At 37.3% G+C, this 22,230-nt stretch overlaps 2 protein-coding genes across 2 annotated transcripts; one reads left to right on the plus strand and one right to left on the minus strand.

Moving 5' to 3' along the window:
* Nucleotides 1-11,060: 11,060 nt before the first annotated feature.
* Nucleotides 11,061-14,403, plus strand: LOC137744913 (ACT domain-containing protein ACR10). Its single transcript, XM_068484728.1, has 6 exons — nt 11,061-11,433; nt 11,859-12,077; nt 12,467-12,572; nt 12,831-13,167; nt 13,255-13,539; nt 13,811-14,403. Exons 1-6 carry the CDS (start codon nt 11,280-11,282, stop codon nt 13,946-13,948), a joined length of 1,239 nt encoding a protein of 412 aa, XP_068340829.1. The 5' UTR covers nt 11,061-11,279; the 3' UTR covers nt 13,949-14,403.
* A 2,876-nt stretch (nt 14,404-17,279) lies between these two features.
* Nucleotides 17,280-20,854, minus strand: LOC137746281 (uncharacterized). Its single transcript, XM_068486357.1, has 13 exons — nt 20,466-20,854; nt 20,116-20,253; nt 19,693-19,774; nt 19,499-19,575; nt 19,252-19,367; nt 19,059-19,167; nt 18,842-18,958; nt 18,537-18,628; nt 18,375-18,441; nt 18,200-18,281; nt 18,008-18,099; nt 17,756-17,899; nt 17,280-17,674 (listed from the first exon to the last, which is right to left on the minus strand). Exons 1-13 carry the CDS (start codon nt 20,727-20,729, stop codon nt 17,528-17,530), a joined length of 1,527 nt encoding a protein of 508 aa, XP_068342458.1. The 5' UTR covers nt 20,730-20,854; the 3' UTR covers nt 17,280-17,527.
* Between the last annotated feature and the right edge of the window lie 1,376 nt (nt 20,855-22,230).

Here is a 22,230-nt window from a genome sequence, read left to right on the forward strand (position 1 = left end):
TTTGCATCAACATGCATCCAATACCATTCAAGAAACATCACTAAAAACTTATGATTACCACTATTCTCTGGGAATACTAAATTACGTGCATGAGTGAGGAAATGCTTCAGTTATTGAATCCTTTGCTCACAATTTCCTTCCCACTCATACATAACCTCTTTTCTCGTCAATGGCAAGGCAATGACTGAAAAATCTTTCACGAACCATCCATGATAGCTTGTTAAGCTAGGATAACTCCGAATCCCAATCACGATTCGTGGTTGTTCTAAATTCTCAATTTCTGCTACCTTTTAAGAATTCACTTGAATGCCTGAAGCTGATATAACATATCTCAAAAATGCTACTTGATTCATCCAACCTTGGCATTTGCTAAACTTAGCATACAATCGACGTTCTAACAATCTTTACTTCACCGACTTAATATGTTTACATGCTCTGCTCTGGCTCAGAATGTACCAGAATATCGTCCATGAAAATGATAACAATTTATCAAGGCATTCCTGGAATACTTCATCCATCAACTTATGGAACAGCATGAGTATCCTCATAGCATCACCAAAATTTATAAAGACTATAACAAGTCCAGAAAACAATCTTAGGATCGACGTCGCTCAAAATCTTCAATTGGTAATGGACAGACTTCAAGTCGATCTTTGAAATTACACAAATACCTCTGAGCTGATTCATTAAACATCAGTACACCATCTTGGATAACGGTTCTCAATCGTTACCCGATTCCATGGTCTATAATCAAAGCACAGCCTTAACGTCCATTTTCTTTCTCACCAATAAACTGGGGTTCCCCCAACGTAATGTACTAGGTTGAATAAAAACCTTTATCAACCAATTTCCAATTCTCTTAGTTCAAAAGGCACATTCTATAATATATGGTTTGTACCTGGAGACAAATCCATAGTGAACTCTACATCTTTAACTGGTGGCCATCCAGGTAAATTCTCAGGGAAAATGTCAGGTAAATGTTTGACTACTCCCACTTCTTCCACACTACTAGAAGTGACATCTTTTAGCACCACAAGAGATAAGTATCCTTGGCAGCCTTTTGATAATAATCTCTTTGCTCTCACAGCATAATTAACGGCCTGCCTTACTCCACTTTGCATACTTACAAAAGTAATCTCTAGTCATCCAGACCGATGGAAAAATAATTGGTTTCCCGGAAATAAAGTATATACTCATATACGTAATATATCTCAAAAATGCTAGACAATATGAATGTATGTCATGCCAAGTATCATAATAGAATGCTCTAGAATAACATCGAAACCTACAATCTAATGGAACAAAAGTAGCTAGCAACAATACATACTCTACTAATACTGAGCACTCTGAATAAGTACGATACTAACATAGGATAACCTACCGGTTTACTTGCTTAACGAATCCACGAATAAGTTATTAATATTACGGTCTGCAGCCCGCAATACTGATAAATCATCGTTGTCTCGATAAGTAAGCAACAACTCTCGAGGGTGTAATATTACTATTTTGCCACTCATTAGGAAATACATACACACGTCTCAACCGCGTTTAAATACTACTTTCTAGGCAATAACAATAATAACGTAATATTTCTACATTATTACCAAATAGACTCTAGCTAAGTCATTAAGAATAATTATCGTACTCCTAATCAAATCCAAATAATTCTGAGTATCTTGCAGTGATGTGTGGTTAACACATCCCTGGGCTTGTTGTTGTCTCCCACAACCTCTATTAGTGTAAATACTTCGCTCATGTACACCACGACCTAACTGACCATAATTAATAGATCCAGGAACTTGCTGGATCGGCGCCAGTTGTGGCAAAGAAGACTGCTAGGGCTTCTGTTGGCTTTGGACATAATTTGCAGTTCTATGTCCCATCTATCCACTTGTAAAGCGTCCACTGCTTTCTCGCCTACATTCTCAAAGGTGTCCATTATTGTACCTACAGCACAAAGGTACATTTCCTTTACCAAAATCACCTTGTCTCTGAGATCTGGGATTACCAATACATCTATCACTTCGCTTCTGGTCAATGACATTAAAACCTCAGTTGGAAGAATTAGCTCTAGCTTCACTTCTTTTGAAGTTCCGAATCTTTCTATATTCTTGATATGATGAATCATTAACTTTATCGTCCTCTTTTGATTCCCATTCTTTTATCATTCTTCTTTACTCTCGTTGAACATGTTCTCAGAGTCCTTAAGGCTCAACAACATCTTGTATACTCCTGATAAGAATTACAATGGATAGTGGTCACCCAAAATACCATTGCCTTATGCCACCCAGCCTAAAACAATATAACACTTCAATCAAAATAGCAGCAATATTCAAATGGGACGAGGCAAGTCTGAGAACTTTCTATAATACTCATTGATCGTCAGCTTTCCTTGTCTCACATTTGCAAACTCTTGCTTTCTACCATCATAAGATGCCAAAGGAAATAATTATTTTCTTTAAACAAGTCCTTAAACAATTCTCAATCGGCTGTTTCCTTCGGTGACAACGAATTATACTCCTGTTTCCACCAGGATACAAGTTCATAACTCAAACCAGGTAATCGTCTCAACCCTTCTGTCAAAAGGAAGATTCCTTTGACTTGCATAATCCAAAACGTCTTTTCCAAATGATTAAGCCATCGCTTTGCTCCCTTAGGTCCATCATTTTTCCATAAGGTGATTCAAATTCAACTCATAACCCATCTTAGAATGTCCCTTTTAGATAATATACTGAATCACCAAAATAATAGTTTCACCTAACAGCTAAATCAGGGAGACTAAGTTCCTCTAACTACGTGGTTTGCTACGAGGCGGTGTAGTTCTGACAGAATTCACTAGAACTTCTCAAGATGTCCAAGATTGAAACTTAGGCTCTGATACCAACTGACACACCCCGTCCCGAAGGAGGGCATGCTGGCCGTCACGTGAGAGTGACGTAACCATTTACACAGTACGGAAGCTTTAAAGATACAATTTCTAAGATAAAACACCCAAAGGTGAGTCCTAATTTGGTCCATTCTGTCAGAACACCGTTGAATTTCCTCGTAGTCACCACACCTTTGCAATTCTTGAACCTGGAGGGGCGCAAAACAAAGTTGAGTGGGTCAGCAAAACAATTCTTTTCCAAATCCAAACACTTCTCAAAACTTTGTAACCCCTCGCCGTAAAACAAGTATAATTTCCCAGAAAATAAACATATATACGTATGTACAAATATGCCAAACATGCTCCAAAATATGCCATTCATGCTTGAGAATATGCCACATTAGAATCTCATAATAAATGTAAATGCTCAAGCATAATTCACATCAATAACATATAATCTGGCAGCCGGGAGTCACCTAACGTGACCTGTACGGCTGCAGATAGAGCTCCAATCTCAACTCAATATCTGAATCTGCACACAAGTCGGAACCACCTAACGTGGTCTGTACGACAGGCTGGGTGTAATATATATATGCTCTAGTGCTACGATCACGTGAAGCTGGGCGATAAATCGCGGGTCACCTACAAGTCGGAACCACCTAATGTAGTCTCTACGACAGGCTTGCACCTAACTTGGATCCAAGGCGAGCATGCGGTGCTGGTGAACATACACGTGAAGGCTAGGCCCCTCTCTGGGCGGGAGCACTGACACCGGGGGTGCAGATATGAGCTCTCTAATCCTCTCAAATTATTACTACGTACAAATACAAATGCCACTTACCTGGCACTTACCTGTGCGTCCACAGCACCAAATACACATATATAAATGTATGCCACTACTAATTCATGTGATGATAGTATTTCAAAGGTAGCTTACCTGGGCCTCCTCAGCACCATGCAACAGTATGCATAATTATGATAATGCACATATTAAAATATGATGCATATATAACAGGATAATTAATTCGTATTTCTTTTAAAGTACGTTTCTGGGAAATACGTCAAGCATACGTATATATATATACTGAAAAGTAACTGCCCACTCACTGATCACATCGACGTCTCATAGGTCCCTGAACCTCCCCTAGCTTGGTTACATTCTTCCTCTGTATAATTTTCACCTATACAAAAAGTAACCAAATTGATGTTATTTAACGCACATACACCAAACATTCGTCCATAACTTTCTCATACGTTGCTCAATTTGGGTGTATGAATATACCACGGTGATCTACACGACGTCACGAACGCGTGACAATTTTCAGAACTCAATTTGGAGCTCTCACGCGCCCCCACGCGCACTGTTCACGCGCTGCCCACGCGCGCGTCTTCTTCCTCGCGTCGCCGGACTGGTTTCGCCGGCGGTGGTGTTTTGCCGGAATTTCTGGGTAAATTTCAAAGTGTCATAACTTCTTCATTTCTTAACCATTTTCAACGTACTATATATCAAAATGAAGGTATTGACGAGACGAACACATCCATACCTGTCTCGACCCCTAACTCGCCGTGGTTTCGCCGGAAAAAGCCCCGACAGCTCCGGCCAAACTTTGAACTTATCGTTCTCCGTGTTCCTACGTCCATTTTTCACGTAATTTATACCAAAATGAAGCCCTAATCATAATCTACCACGTTGGACTAGTTTTAGGGCCTAAAAACAACGGAATCAAACTTTTCCAAAAATACGAAAATTCGGCCGGACTTACAGTTCGTGATCCCGACGTCCAAATCCTTCAAACGAAGCACTCCGAGCTTCCTTAGGACCTCACCAAGCTTCCTACAAGCTTCAAAATCCCAGAAAACATCAAGTTTTACGTGTGCATGAACAGTGCACACGCACAGTGAAATTGAAATCCATGTTTTCCGAAGTGAAACTCACCTGAAATTGGTACCATCGTGTTCGTGTGGTCTTCAGGAGTACGATGGTGGTCTTAGATCCTTCGTTGGCATAGTTTTGGGGTGGTTTGTGGGTGGTCTGTGTGAGTTCGAAGGAGAGAGAGAGAACTCTCAGAGAATGAGAGATTTGTGAGGGAGGAGAGAGAGAGAGACAAGGTACGGGAATGAGGGAGAGATTTGAGGGAGGTGGGATCCTACCCAATCCCCAAATCATCAAGTTACAACATATTTTACGCCCCTTAGTCTCGTTTAAGGGTATTTTCATAACTTCACGTCCTCGGAATTAAAATTCCGGGACGGGTTGTGACATTTAGATTACGTTTCAAATAATCTTCATGCAAAAAAGGCTAATTAATACGTAATTATTTATCTGCAGTTTGATTATCTTCATTTTCATTTCACCTTTATCTAATGATCCGTATATATTTTTTTCATGAACAATGTTTAATTACTTAAGAATGAGTAAAAATTTCTACTCAAAATTCTTCATGTTTGAATCACAGAACTTTGTGTTTATAATCAGAACCGTTTATATTATGAATCACATTGTAAGTATCATCTCTGCAAAAAAAAAAAAAAAAAATTTAAAACTAAGATCGTTTAGTTAATTTATTAATTTTAACAAATATCTAAACGATTTGTATTTCGTTCATCTATTTTAATATAGTTTAATGACTAAATGTTTGTAATTTTAATTCATCTTTTAAATCATGTAAATCTTTAAAGTATAAAGTCTGCACACATATGTATAATTGTGTGGCCTAAGCTAGAAAGGCTAAAGCTAGCCATCGCAAATGCACACACACACATACACACACTTGTAGAAGTCATTACATGTGGGCTACTTGTTAGGTCGCGATCCACGTAAGCCGCCCGACAACGCAACCGGCCACTAGACATTTATTTATCCTAACAATCTAGTATTCCAATATACATGTAATTTGGACATCTTTATGTTCCTTAATCTCCAAGTTTGAACAGTCTAGTATGCCAATATACATGTAACTTGGACATCTTCATGTTCCTCAATCTCCAAGTTTGAGCAGTTCCCTCCTTAAAGTACCGAAAGTGAAGGGTTCCCACACCAAAACAATAAGCACCATGCATCACCGTGTTAGGTGCTTCAAACACAAAGTGAGATTTTAAACTACTTTAATATCTAATAAAGGATGAAAAAACTTAACTTGCGTAATGACCATCTCACCTATCCCAAATTTGTAACTCAAACACATATTTATTAGTTCCATAGTAAAAACTATATTTAGCACGGATTATACGAAATACAAATTCTCGTTGCACGAAGACTTGAATAATTTGGCTTTGACATGTAGTTGGAACCATGTTTAGTGGCCGGTAGGCAATGAAAACTAGTGATCGACAAAGCTCATTACAAATAGGGATGAGAATCCTCTCCAGATCATTTGTGAGGATCTTAGGGATCTTTATATCTTATTCGTTCATTATACATTGTGCGACGATGAATTGTTAAGTACTATTTGTGTTTAACTTTAAATAAAAAAATTCAAAATATTTCTTGACTATATGATGTACAATAGATGAATAGGATGTGAAGATTCCTATAATCCTCGTAAGAGGATCGGAATAGAATGCGAATCCTATGATCACTTGATCATGATCCAAGCTGTCCACTTACCTCAAAACACACGGAGAGGGGGCAGTATCTGGATTGTAAGATACTATATGCTTGGCATAAAAAATAAAAAATAAAAAATAAAAAGGGTAGGAAAATCATGACGCACGCAATGAATCATCACACCCTGAGTAGACGAACATGTCAAAAGTGGGTTCCTTACCACTGCTTAGAAAGCAACACCCTTAAAGTTAAACCCTTTTGGTTGCCTTGTCACTATCTTCCCGTCCCCCAAACAAGACACGTGCCAATTAGCTATTAGCTATCAACAACTACAACGACTTAATCTGTTAAAACCCTAAAAACCAACGCTAAGAGCAGAAGCACTCGTCTCTTTCGCGTTGTTAACGACGTTAAAGACCTTATCTCTCTCTTTCCATCCCAGGAACCCAACCCTAGCTGGTTAATTATTGTGCATATGAACATTTATATATATTTATTTACATATATATATATATATTATGGTTGCATTGACCACGATACAAGATAGATAGTCCAATTTGGGTGAAAACTTTATAAACTAATTCCAAAATTTATTAAAAAATATGTAGCAATAAGATTCCATTACGTACCATCGTGTTGTATATATGCGCACTTCTTGCCTCTTTTGGTTTTTTTAATGCGCACGAACTTTAGCAAAGATTCAAGCTCATCTTGGCCTTCTGTTTATATGAACTACTCAAATCATTATTATCAACCAAGATTGATGACGCCGTGCACCTGACGTCACTCTTTTCCTTCAAGCGGTCACAACTAATTTTTACATTTCAACGACAGGAAAATGGACCGCTTACCTCCACAAAAATTTGAAGAATTTTTTACTCAAAAAACATTTCGTGATCAATTAGAACTGTGTTTGTGATTAGAATTGTTTATGTTTTTATAATGATTATTTTTGATGAAACACACGAATTCAACACAAGTTAAACAACAACGACTTCTCTCCAGTGCAATTTTATCACTCGATCTTCATCTAAGATCACAGAAATGTTTATTTTTTGTGAAACGATAAAAAATATTTTTTTTATTAAAGTTTAAATTTAGTCATTTTTTCTTAAAATACCAAAAGACTCATTAACCCTTCCTTCTCCTAAACATCTTATAAATATGAGCTTTCAACCTTATACATATATAATTTTACTCTTTGTTTGACCTATAACGCATAAAAACACAATTAAAAAAGTACTAAACAGCGGGGATGTATGCTAAGTATACAATCCTAGAAATAGGCTAAATGCTTAGCGAATGCCTTATTGAGAACATTGGAAAAAATTGTTGGAGTGGTGCACACTATTGTTGGATGCAAAGAGGATAGTCCTGCATTCACTACTACTTAGTTGCACCTTTGTGAGTACGATTATATTTCATTCATTTCACAGCAATAATTCAAATCGGATTATATTTTTTTCATTCTATTACTTTTATTTTAAGGTGACCAGCTGTATTAATCAGACAATTAATAAATCAAATTACGTTTGTTGAATGAAAACACTAATTAAGTCTAATTACTCAAAGAAGGTGATTAGGTGGAACTAATTAAAATCAAAGCGGGGGGAATGTGATTTGTGAGCCGGGATTCGACAAAGAAAGTTTTCTTGAAGCCTCCGCCAAGATGTAAGTAAGCACGTGAGTGGACCATCAACAAAAGAATATAAGGCACGTGATGGCGGCTGACGCTCCGTATGTGCGCGTGTAATCCTGCACGCTAGCCGAGACAAGTCACGAGTCCGCACGTGTACTTTCACGCCAATCTCTCGCGAAACGAAAGAATATTTTCCTCCATGCTCTTCGTAAATGAGATAATGGGGAGTTTTGAGGTGGCAGCTAAAATTGCTAATTGCCGATCATTTTAATTTAAGGAAAACTAATGAAAAAGGTTTGAAAACTTTGAGTTTTAATGATAAAGACATATTTAAGGCTAAAATGAATAGTGTAAAAATGTGGTTTTTCGTTAAAGTGAACAATACCAGGAATATTTCGTTAAAGTTCCCTTTAATTTAACAAGGTCCAATTAGGGCTGGTTTTTGTGATATCCCACATCGTCCAGGGGAGTGATCCTTATATGTATATTCCCATCCCTACCTAGCACGAGGTCTTTTGGGAGCTCACTGGTTTCGGGATTCGTAGGAATTCCGAAGTTAAGCGAGTAGCGCGCGAGAGCATTCCCAGGATGGGTGACCTATTGGGAAGTTCTCGTGTGAGTTCCCAAAAATAAAACCGTGAGGGCATAGTCGGGGTCCAAAGCGGACAATATCGTGCTACGGTGGTGGAGCGAGCCCGGAAAGTGGTCCCCCCGGGGCGGGATGTGACAGTTTTGGTACATTACCGTACCAAAACCTATGTACCAATTACTATACCAAATATTTGATACGGCAAAATCAATTATCATTATCGTACCAAACTTTAGGTATACCGAATATCAATATACCAAATAGTTTGGTTGGTATGGTATGCCAATGGTAATTGCCATTTTGTTTTACACCACTTAGTTTGCCCAAAATATAATATCTTTTAATTAATGTAGAAGTGTAAAAAATATAGAAAAAATATATAAACGCTTGTAATGACAAGCTTTATAACTTTCGTGAATAACTTAACTTTGAAATTCGCCATTATAATCATATAAATCATAGATCAAAATTTAACCGTTGATTGTTGTTTACATTTATGCTTCATTTTTCTCATCAAATTTTGTTTTTTTCGGATTTTCTTTTTTGAAAACATGATCTATTAGAGGATGCAGGAAGATGAACGGTTTGGATCGTTGATATTATGTTCAAAGTTTTACGGTTAATGAAAATATTGCTTGATGTTTATAAAGTTTCTACAAACTATATGACATCAACTCATATTTCAGTTAACCATACATATCGAAACGTGATATCAAAGATCTGAACTGTTTATCTTCTTACATCCGCCAGATGATCATGTTTAAAAAAAAAAAAAAAAATTTAAAAAATGAAATTCAATAAGAAGAATAAAGCATAAATGACAATTGGCGGTTAAATATAAATTTAAGGTTTATGGATTATAGTATTGGATTTTGAAATTGACCTTTTCATGAAAGTTGTAAAGCTTGTTACTATGAGTGATTGTATATTTTTTTTACATTTTTTACACTTCTACAATAATTATTATAAATTTCATTAATTTTGCCCTCAAATAATTATATGAATAAATACATAATATAATATTAATAATATTGGTAGGTACGGTATACCACCGGTACTGATTTTGGGTACCAGTACCATACCTAAACAGTATGATACGGTACAAATACCGTACCATTACCAATTGGTACAAATTTTTGGTAATAATTTGGTATGGTATGGTTGGTAGGATGGTTGATACGGTAATTTGGTAAAAATTTCCACCTCTAGGTCCAATGATATCGAACCGGGTCGATGCCACGTCATAGAGCTGTTGGTTGCTTACGTTTCAGATAAGAAGCATTGGCACCAAATTTTTTATGCATATTTCCAATTTTAATTATATTATTTTTAATTAAGTTTTAAGAACTCCAACTTGACCTTCGAGAAAAAAAAAAATTCCAACTTGGAAAGAAAGAAATAGGGGTTCCTCCTTCTTTGAAGAAATTTTTCAGTGTGACCGTTACATGAAGTGATACACCACATGTCCCTATAGAAATAGTGGGTTATGTGTGTTAAAAGATTAATAACTTAAAAATTAAAATTTTCACCACTTACATAAAAACAAATGATGTACCATCCGTATTCCCATTACAACTAAAATTTCTCCTCTTTTAGGGGTGGAACGAACTGAGTTGGAAAAAAATGATGGATGATTGAGACCAAAAGTATTTTATAAGTGTGTTTCAAAAAAAGAAAAAAAAAAGAAGTATTTTATAAGTTGAACGACCCAACACACTAATGCTCAATTAATGTTAAAGAAAAACAACCTTTATTAATTTTAGAAAGGGATATATTGTAATTGGGAATACAAAATGATGAAATTATTTAAGTGTTAATATATCGGCCTTACCCTTATAATTCAAAAGTTATTACTTTACTCTCTGCAACTCAATTTGTTACACTTTGACTTGTGGACTCTCTCTTCTCCTTGAAACTTATAGGGTCGCATCGTAAAGTATATGTGGGGCGCAACACCCAATGCCACATGTGCAATATATTTGATTTAAATCTCTATTATGTGTTAACATTCAACAATTAAAGAATACTTAGTTTAAAAGAAATTGAAGAGATGAAAATAAAATTGATTAACTTGGCACATCCAAATCAAACTCACATAAGAAATTAACAAATCTAAGGCAATATGTAGAGATTTTTGAGCTTTATAAATACGATTTTCAAGTTTCAAGGAGCAAAATATAATCAAACTCGAGTTCTAAGGAAAAAATGAAACGAATTATGAGTTTTAAAGAATAGAATAACGACTTTTAAATTATAAAAAGTTAAATTAAATTAAAATCGAGTTCGAAAAAGCGGAGGTAAAACTAACCTTTTGATTTTACGGTGTGAATAATAGCGTAGACCTATGGTTGGAGATTCAAGCCCACGAAACCAGTATAATCTCGTGTCCATTATACACAAGACCTATAAAAACATGAGCCTTGAAGATTAAGATACAGTGATAAGAAAGCCACGACAACAAGAAGAACAAGTGAAGCAGAAGGTGTGAAGTAAGAGGAAGGAGAAGGAACCCCCAGCACTCAACTCTCTCTCTCTGTTCATCTTCCGCAGAAGCAAAGAACATCACTCCAAAAGCCGAACAGCTGTTTTTCTTATTCAAACTTTCAAATCCAAGAACTGAAAGGAGGAAGAAGAAGAGATGGGGATTCTGCATGATGATGTGGTGATCATCACGCAGGCGGAGAAAGAAGGGGACCCAAGTGTAATTACAATCAATTGTCCGGACAAGACTGGCTTGGGTTGTGACTTGTGTCGCATCATTCTCTTCTTTGGTCTTAGCATTGTCCGGGGAGGTAAATTTGCTCAAATGGATTTGTGTTTTTTCTTCTTCTTGCATGCTGTTTGGTTGCTCAGAATATGCAGGGAAAGAAAGGAATCCGAAATTTGATTACTTTGGTTGTGTTTCTCACTTTCTGAAGAAAAAATTTGTAAAGGTTCAATATTTTTTCTTTTGGGTGTGAAATTTTCTTTCTTCTGTTTTCTCAGCAACCAAACAGGGGATTGATTAGGCTCTCTTTCATTTTTGTATTTGTATTTTCTCAAAACAGTTTGATGGGTATGTTCTATTTTGCTAAACCAGACAGGGGTTACTGAGATTTTCTATGAATTTGTGAAACTGGTTATGGGTGTGTTGATCAAATTCTGTGAAAACAAAAAAAATGGGTGCTTGAATTTGGAAGTGTTTTTCTAATTCCCCTTTCTGTTTTGTGCTATGAAGATGTATCGACGGATGGGAAATGGTGCTACTTAGTGTTTTGGGTGATTGGGAGTCCAGAGACAAGGTGGGGTTTGTTGAAGAAGAGGCTAGTGGGGACCTGCCCTTCTTGTTCTTCGGCTTCTGGGATTTCGTTCTACCGCTCCGAATTGCAGCCCCCAAAGCCTCCTGATGTGTTCCTTCTCAAGTTCTGTTGCTACAATCGACGAGGACTTTTGCATGGTAATTTTCTGTTCGGCATTCGATTCTTGTTTCTATATTTGCAAGTTTCTTAAACTGTTTAGAAATTGGGGTTGAATGAAGAATTTTGTTCTTCACTTTATTGCTAATCTTATTAAAAGATCATCATGGTGGAAGGTTTTATGGTGTGCCGTTGAAATTTTCGAGAACTTCCATTCGAGTTTTGTTTGATTGTTGAGAATTCATAGGGACAAAATGCGAACTAACAATCTCAAAGTAGCCACTTTTAGGAGCCAAGATGAAGGGCTGGTTTGGTATTGCTGTGCTTTGAAAAAAAACTGCTTCTGCTGTGTTGTGAGAACCATTCCATGAGGCACAGGACTATATATGTTATTAATCGGTGGCTTACATGCTTTTAATTTTTTGCGCAGATGTGACGGGTGTCCTCTGTGAACTTGAGCTGACGATAAAGAAAGTTAAGGTATCCACAACTCCAGATGAGAAAGTGATGGACCTGTTTTTCGTCACAGACACCAGGTTCTTATTTCTTCATTTGTTCTGTAAAGCATGATGTTCCATGGAATTATAGGGAATATTACAAGTTTAATAGGCCCTGCACGCGGAATAGAAGAAGTTGAATGACTCAAACATTCCATTGGTCTGAACTTTAAGCATTCATATTGAATCTGAACCATTTTATGTTGATCTGTTAGGAATCTTTAAATGGTGCAATCATCTCATTCAACTTATTCGTGTTTGTAAGTGATTTAATTTCTGAAACTGTGACCTTATCAGGGAACTTATGCATACAAATAAGAGAAAGGAGGAGGTATATGACTACTTAAAAGAAGTCACGGGGGACGCCATGATAAGTTGTGGAATTGAAATGGTTGGCCCTGAGATTACTGCATGTTCGCAGGCATCTTCATTTCTTCCAACTGCAATTACAGAAGACATGTTTGATTTGGAAATGCCCAAAGAACTCCGAAGTGGATCACTCACTTCCAAAAGTGTTTCTGTGACTATGGATAACACGCTTAGTCCTGGTCACACGCTGGTCCAAATCAGTTGCATAGACCACAAAGGTCTTCTTTATGATATAATGAGAACGCTAAAGGATTACAATATTCAGGTACATAACTAACGCAACATTTGCATCAAGAAAGGAACGCACTATATAATTCTGTGATAATGATATTTAAACGCTGCGACAAACCAGATCTCTTATGGGCGCTTCTCTATAAAACCAAAAAGGCACTGTGAGATTGACTTGTTCGTCATGCAAGCTGATGGAAAGAAGATAGTTGACTCCAGCAAGCAGACTGCATTGACATCCCGTTTGCAGCTGGAACTGATTCGTCCTCTCAGAGTAGCTATTGTTAACCGCGGTCCGGACACAGAGCTCCTTGTTGCAAACCCTGTGGAACTATCTGGCAAGGGCCGGCCTCTTGTTTTTTATGATATCACCCTTGCTTTCAAGATGCTGGACGTTGGTGTCTTTTCGGTACTTCCTTATCTTCACTTTATCGAATTTTTACAAAATATCATCCCAGCTCCTGTAACAACTGATGGGACAGAAAAATCATAGTTTTACAAATTATGATCTCGTTTTATTCATGCATATGCTAATGGTGCTAACTAGACAGGCTCCATAGTTTTATCTTTAGGTCATTGTTTCCGGCCAAGAGTTGGAAGACATTTACTGTTATGATCACTCGGTTCTTTGTTTACCTTTCTCTATTGGGTTAATTACAATTTTCTTATTTCTTTTCCAGGCTAAGATTGGACGGCATCTGATTGCAGATAGGGAATGGGAAGTTTATAGAGTCTTAATTGACGAAGGAGTTGGCTTGTCAGTTCCAAGGAGCACGATTGAGGAACAAGTTTGGAAGATGCTGATGGGTTGGGATTGATAACAAATGCGAATGCTATATTTCTTGGATGCTTGTGCGTTTCTGCACAGCACTATTCGCCCGGTCGCCACATCCCTAAATACGATAGATGGGATATATGCAGTTAAAAGCCCAAGCGGGTTGCATATCGTATATTACGGCTTCTGCGTACAAACTCTGTACAGTAAGAACTCGAAGAAATGAGTAGTCAGAACTCGGAAGACGGAGGGGAGAGTAGAGCTCTCGTCATGGCACCTGCATATTGTTGTAAAAAGGTAGATAACAGATAGGGTGCCATCTCTTTCATGTTGTATTATAGTTGAAGAAGTAAGGTTCTCGTGATGGATGGATGTAGTTTGGTCAGTTGGATCAACACTTCTAGGCAGCCTATCTTTTTATGTTTTTTGTATGTACCCTCTGCAGGCTCGAGTTTACTTATAATTAGAAATTAAAGAATAACTATTTGCCATTGCCAACTCTCTCTCTCTCTCTCTCTCTCACTCTCTCTCGTGATGATGGTTAGGCCAGTTGGCTAGAGCAGTATCAGCGTAAGCGTTTTCATAAGCAAGTTGAATCCATTTTCTTTTTGTTGATTAGAGTAATTTAGAATATTGTCTTGGAAAAAAATAAAACGCATTACAGAAATTTTCTTAAGTGCTATTTACCAGCTCCTGCAAAGCAATTGACAGTGTGGTTGACATGGCCTAATCTTGAGCCTTGAATCACTTTGGCAATGGAATGAACGCATGGAAAGAAAGGAGGGGATGAGAGAGAAGAGAATCCTCCTTCATCTTAGAGTTTTAGATTTATAACGGTTCGATTTTTACTTAAAGATACAATGATTAAAATTTTACGGTTAAAAGTTACAATAACCAAGATTGAACAGTTAAAAATTCCGATACATAGGATACTAAGGTATTTCTGTTCTTTGGTCGCATATTGCGTTCTGTTACAGGAACATATTTTGTACATGTTCTTCAACTCCATCAAGGGAACTAAAAAATATGCCAAATCACCTGTACTGATTGAGAGTGACTTTCAAACTTGTAATTTTCTTTGCCACAAATATCTGCTGTACAGATAATCATTATTCTTTCTTGATATTTTATATCGGGTTAACAACACATTGGGTCTTTGTCATGAACTTTGTGATTGCCTTTAACGTGTTTTTTATCCTTTACTTTTTACCTCAAATGGTCATTGTTGCACTATTCCTTTTAGACCTCCTCCTACCCTGGGCTGAATGCTAAATTACCCCCCCAACCCCAAATGCGTGGACTCGCCAAACTTTGGGCTAGTCATGGCCCACCCACTTGCCTATGTGCCCCACGCGGCCCGCCTTCGTTTAGCTCCCGACAACGGGGGCCTCATTGTTAGGGCCCCTGTCGGCCACTTCCCCGAGCCCAATGGTTTTTTTCCGCATCAAATGGTCAGCATTTAAGGACCGTTAGTTGAGATCGAATACAATCAAATTTAACGGCTTAAAAAATATGTTATTTTAAAAAAATATAATCAAATATGATCCAACGGTCCATATTCAAATTTTATTGTTAAAAAATATGTTATTTTAAAATATATTGAATCCAACAGCTGAGATCGAATATGATCAAATCTAACGGTAAAAAAAATAAATGTAATGGCCCAAATTTAAATCCAACGGCTAAAATAATTAAAAAAAATTATTTAATTCAAAATTCACCCAAAAACTCGGTAAATACCTATGTATTTGTTCAAACATCCACATAAAACTCAAATTTATCTTACAATTCTTCTAATTTATCTTTCTACCAGTTCTCTCCTCATTCGAAACCGCCTCCGAAAATCATGAGCAGGAAATCTCGAACGCTTGATGAAATAATCTTTCATCATTTGTTCATGATACTCTTCTCTATCACGCTGCACAAATGAACGCCCCGTGACAGAACCGCGATGGCTAGATTCGCCATGGTGCTCATATTGCATAAATGAGTTTACAAGTTCAGCTTCAACGTTGATCAATTCTGCATCTTCAATGTCAAGCCTTGCTTGGTATTGTGTCATCTGCATTGCCTTGCTACGCCTTCTTCTATCACCCATTTATGAGATATTGAGGATTTTTAGGAAACAAAAACTCTTTGAAAGATGAAAGATTGGTGAATATAGAGGATGATTGAAGGTTGAAAAATTGTGTAATCAACTAATATTGGACCTATGTTTATATAAAGGATGATTGAAGGTTGAAAGATTGTGTGATCAACTAATATTGGACCTATGTTTATATAAAGGATGATTGAAGGTTGAAAGATTGTGTGATCAACTAAATTGGACCTATGTTTATATAGAGGATGATTGATGAAAGTTGAACGGTTGGTGAAAGTTGAAGGCTTGCTTTGCGGAAAATTTAGTGATTTTTCAATACTTATCGGAATTTAAATATTTTTAGATTAAAATGTTCATAAAATTAATTTACGATAGTCTACATATTTATTTATTTTTTAAATTTGATTTAAGAAAAAAATTAGCCTAAGTTCATTATTTAATAATTCCGGGCTAAAATTTTAGGCCAGAATGATTGGAGAATTTGGCTTTTAGCCCAAAGGTTGGAGATGGTCTTAGGGAGTGATAATAATAGGAAGTTTTAGGAGATCCAAAACACAAGATATTCTCAGTTATTTCCGGTTATATATTTTTTTGTTTATTTATAACCAGTTACTAATTAAGTTTTCTCGCATAGTAATGTTGGTTTTTCCTCACGTGATGAAAGATTGACACTAGAAGATACCCCAACTGGCTACGAGGCAGCAACACCGTTGATGTATTTCTCTCCATGTCTCTTTTTATGCTGATTCCAATTTCCAATCCTTTTTACTCTTAAATATCTGCATCAATCTTGGAACATTTTGGCGGGCAGGACAGGGTTCCTAGCACCATTGGTCCTTACAAATTTATGCATGTTGTCTTGTTGTGGCCATTATTGTGGTGGTTTATTTCAATTCGAAAACGGGGACGCCACGGTCAGCTAGTCCATCATTCCAGGGCTTAGGAAGACTCATAGCGGTATTTCAGTCTTCCTTTAGCCACCATCATGCGATTCATTAACATCAAGAATCGAACCCAAGATACAAGCCTGAAATTCATTTCCAATCATTGAGCCATCCCGTGGTAATCGGTGGCTTCTTTCAATTCACAAGAGTCTTTTTCTCATGCTTTAAAGAAAAAAAAAGAAGGTGTTTCAGGTCACAAAGTTGGAGAACTTTCACTGACTGCAGATAGGTTCACCTATTGCATTCACTCCAAGTTGAGCACTGCTGGACACTTCAATTTTCTATAAAGATTTGCAACACTAATTGATAATTCACATACTTTTTGGGGGGATTTTGTACACATACTACTACATTTTGTATAATAAGCGCACAAGATAATAGAAAACATGAAGAATCTATTCACTAGATAATAAAAAACACAAAATCCATGCCCAAAAGAACCCATGAAGGGTAAAGGAAATAGTGATTTCCGCACACCTCTATGGAGGATCAACAAACAAAAGTAGACGAAAAGTGTGGGGAAAGAGAAACGAGGTGGACGGAAATCAGTTCTCGAATGTGACAACAATTTCTGGTTCTAGAGCTTCCAATATATCTTCAATTTGTGCAAGATGCCTGCAACTACTCCCCAGAACAAGATCTCACCAAATATCACATATAAGAGGGTTCCCAGCCTCTCTGAGTGCCACACATCGATGAAAACATGGTTTTGGATCCAGTTCACCTGTAAACAGTTCCGGGAAATTGTTACGAAGAAAAGCAATTTTGTATGATTTTTTACAAGGAGGGTTGGTACACTACTTACTAGGTTGTTGTCTTCGGATTCATAATACCATCCGTTTACGAATGCTGCGAAGATGCCCTGAGCTGCCATCACAAACACCAGCATTGCATTCATTCCTATCCACTCTAGGAACAAAAATGGCGTCCGATAGCCCCAAACATCGATCTGTTTGTGCATCATATAGCAGATAGTCATTAATTATCCCTGCATTAGTTTCTAAATTGCACTTGAAATGAAAATGTGAACGGGATTGAACATATTTAACTGGCTTACCAATAAGTAAAATGCAGAAAAAACTAGTCCAGCTGCACCGCCGGTGAAACAAACATAGCTGAAGCTGTAGAGTTGCTTGTTGATAGGAATAGCTGAAAGCGAGGGGACACGTTAATTAAGAAAACTTAAAAACATAGATTGCTTGAGACGTACGCGTAGCCAAGAAGGCACCAAAAAGGGAAGGAAGCTTACCGTCTGTGAAATGTAAAATGACGGCTATGATGATCAAGACAACAGCCACTGAGACCCATTGTTTGAGCCTCTCCGCGTGACCCTGCATGAGAACCCAACTTCATCATCCTTATTGAAATTTCAAATTTAACTGAGAAGTACTGCAGTAATCTGCGAGTTTAGAGAGATGGGTAACCTTGAAATGGATCAAAATGTGGCCATAATGGATGCCAATGACGCCACTAAGGATAGCTGAAATCGAACTGCGAAAGAAGAGTAACCAAAAGTGGTTAAGTTTCACATTTGTTCCTTACAAGTATGTACTTTCCCTGGTTTTAGTGTTGGTCAACTGACATACCTCAACAAGCCTTCAGGTTCAAATGGCCCCCTGCACCAATCTGGAGCACCCTTTCGAAGAGGACCATCACTCGGAGAGCTAAGCGTGCAGGCCTACAAAATTGTCACATACAAATTAAAAATCATATTATATTAACAACAAACTCATAACGCAGGACCTCAGGTTCATGCATAAATGCTCGTAATGACTTGAGCTACAAGTAACAAACCCTTGCTGTAAGTCACGCCTCTATTATAAATACGCATACACAAACACAATGTAGTGCACTCGGTATAAAACTGCATCAAGTAGAGCTAAGAGCTAACCTTCAAGCGTCTCCAGACGGGTTGTGTGTAGAGATGGTTTATTCCCCAGACCTGTCGATCCACATATCCAACGGCATTGCAGGCAGGTCCCAGATGTCCTCTCATCCCACACTTCACCTGGAAAAAAAAAAAAAAAAGGTAAATGTTAAGCAGTGCCAGAACTTGTAATGTATGCTGAAAGCTTCCGATATGGTTAGTCCGAAACAAATATACATACCAAGAATTTTTTCGGTCCGTCCTGTTCGTCTACCAGAAAACTCCAATCTGGAACGTATAATGAAAATGTTGTGATCATGTAGACAAGGAATGCGACGAACCCTCCAATCCTGCAGAATGGTAAAAAAATATATATTCACATAGAACAAAGATATTAAATTTGAATTAAGGGCATACTCTGTTATATAACTCACCACTGCCATTTGTATGCAGTGAAAATCGAGGTGTGTCCAGGGGCAAGTAAAGTTGGTCTGAGCTTGGTGGTGACTGTCTCAATTAGAGCAACAACAAAGTAAACTAATGCTATTCTCTGCCCGCCATTTTACCAACACATACACAACACGAGGAGATTAGATTTGGAAACGTCAGATTAATTAGTCCTTAAGTGAGTTTCATCAGAAAAAAAAAAGCTTAAACATAAATTTGGGTTGAGGGAAATACCTGGAGGATGCCGAACCATCGGATTTGTTTCATGTCAACTCCATAAGCAAGATCATCGGGGGCATGGGAGTATCCTCCTGCAAACACATGAGAATGAGAGAATTGAAATTTGGAACAACAACAAATTCGATGTGTTATTATTTAAACAAAGTTTCTTGAAAAGGAAGGCTTTTTTCTTGACAGAGGACTTTCACCTTGCAAAATAATTCCCCAAAACATGAGCTTCAATGTCCTTAGGATAATCTTCTTCACTGCATCATTTATCTTCGGAATTTTCTGCAAAATGGAAAATTTTCACATATTTGGTAGTTATGGCAATGATCCAATTTGCTTAAGGAGTATATTAAGAATTTGTTCACTTCTGCCATCTAGCTAGACTTAATTAACCAAAAGTCCAAAGGTAATAAGATTACTAATTACCTTATGTATTTAGTAGTGTGCGTTACATAATATGCAAGCGCGATAAAAGAACTTGAAAGAAGCCGCTGGGGTTAGCCTAGCGGTGAGGTTGTGTAGGGTGATGGATAGTAGATAACGTACGTTCGAAGTTTAAAACCCTCCAATGTGACTCAAAAAAAAAAAACTTGAAAGGAGCAGTGTGTATGTATATGGTATACCTTGAAAGCAAGGGCTATAGCGACGCCTACAATGAAGAGGAAGAAGGGCATCACGAAATCAGCCAATGTGCATCCATTCCATGGTGAGTGATCAATACGCGCATATGCTCCTCCAGCATCATCTACCAATATCATCACCTACATGTGCACATACAGATGTGAGCAAAATGTTCTCTTACCAGAGCGTTCAAATTATGATATGTTGTTAATTACACAGTAATAACCTTAATAGTTGGTTAAGTGATATTCAATACATAACGAATGATGTTGTTAGATTGTGAAGCATAACGGTTGAGTATGTGAAATCCAATGACAAAGCATATAGTAGACTCTAACTTAAATGTACGTACCACTATGGTAAGGCCTCTAAATCCATCCAAAGTAGCAACTCTCTTGCTCTTTTGCTTAACCACTAGAACTGGTTGCTCCTCCCTGATTTCCTTCTCTTCCAGAGGAGCCACCGCATCCACTTTCTTCCTCTCCTCATCCTCATGATCATGGGCAATGAAATCTCCACTGCCATTACGATCACTACGTGTTGTTACTTTTTTGTCAATCAAATCATCATCCTTCTTATGAAGACCTTCTTCCAATTTCTTAGCATCATCCTCCATAGCTAACTAACGTCTTTCCCCCTCAGAACTAAAGTTTGTGGAAGAAATTAAAGCCTAGACAGTAACAGAAGTGAGAGGAAGGAAAGAGCTAGCTACGTATGAATCTGAGCAAAGACAACTGTGTATGTTACAAGGAGGCCGGCTTTTGTTGGCTTGACTGGAGCAATGGGCCATGCAATTATAGGAAAAATATGGTAACTATATATAGTTGAAGATTCGACATAAGTTAAGGTTATAAATTGACAATTACATAACAATATATGATGACTTAGACAAATCAAAGAACTTTGAGCAATGAGAAGACAGAAATATGGTCTGGATTCCATGGTAGGTAGCCAGTAACTGCCACAGTAATCGTCCCTTTAAAACGGATGGTTAGCGACAATGGTACGTAGTTATCTTCTGTTTTGTACTTCATGGACTGAAACCTTTGGCTTTACTAACTCTGATTCTTGTGTTGGACCTATTATCTCTTGTTGTCAGGATAATGAATTAATGTCACACACTAAATAAGGCGCGTGTGACTATAATATCAGGCGATTTTCAAGTGTACCAATATATTACAGAGTAGATAAAAGTGCAAAATGTATATGATATGTTTTTTTTAATCTCACTCGTTCATTTCACGTTGCATTGAATAAAACGTGATATTGTGTTTTTCCACAATTATAAACTATAATAACACTATAAACGTTCAGACAGCCATACAATATAACAACCCATAACTACTTGATCGTAGACGGACTGTTTGACATTTGATTTGCTGTGTATGTGCTAATTAAGCAATCAAGAAATGTTCTAATTAACAATGAGACGGCCATATTGGATACATCACAAGTGAACAAAAAAAAATTGGTGGCAATTATGTTCGCAAAATAAAATAATAGAACAGATATATCCAGGAGTTGAGCTATCCCTTTCCTAATCGAAGGAGTTCCATTAGGCATTTTCCTGTGTCGATCTCATATCTAAATGGACTTAAAAATGGTCACTAGCTTAATCTAAATACAGTATTAAGCAAACATCTCAATGCAGGCCAATGAGCGACCAATTAATTTACAAACAAGGGCATGACCATCTAACCCCCATTTGGAGAGAGTAAGTGCCTCGCATGTGACTATTGCCCAATAGCTAATTTCGTCTGATCTTTCTCTATCTGGAGAAAGAGGAAAAAAAAAAAAGGCTTGTATCTGAGTTTCATTCTTTTGACATATCTAATGTAATACTTGATCTTGACCGTCCATTTGTTAGACTGTTTCATGGATAACGAAAACTTGAGTCTATGACAAGAAGTATGATAGTTCTAACATGTAAGCAAGTAATAAACTGTGTAAAGAAGACTGATTTATGCAAAACCCTAGTTACGTTAGGTTGAGATAAGTTATGTACAATCTGATGCAAACTTAATAGAGACTAGCAGAAAATACAAGTGAAACTTAGATCACCCATAGATGTGTGGTTGACTTTGGCCGTTGATGCAAGTGAGTCTTGTACACATCAA

The sequence above is a fragment of the Pyrus communis genome, chromosome 9, assembly GCF_963583255.1.
Source record: "Pyrus communis chromosome 9, drPyrComm1.1, whole genome shotgun sequence".
NCBI classification, from domain to species: Eukaryota; Viridiplantae; Streptophyta; class Magnoliopsida; order Rosales; family Rosaceae; genus Pyrus; species Pyrus communis.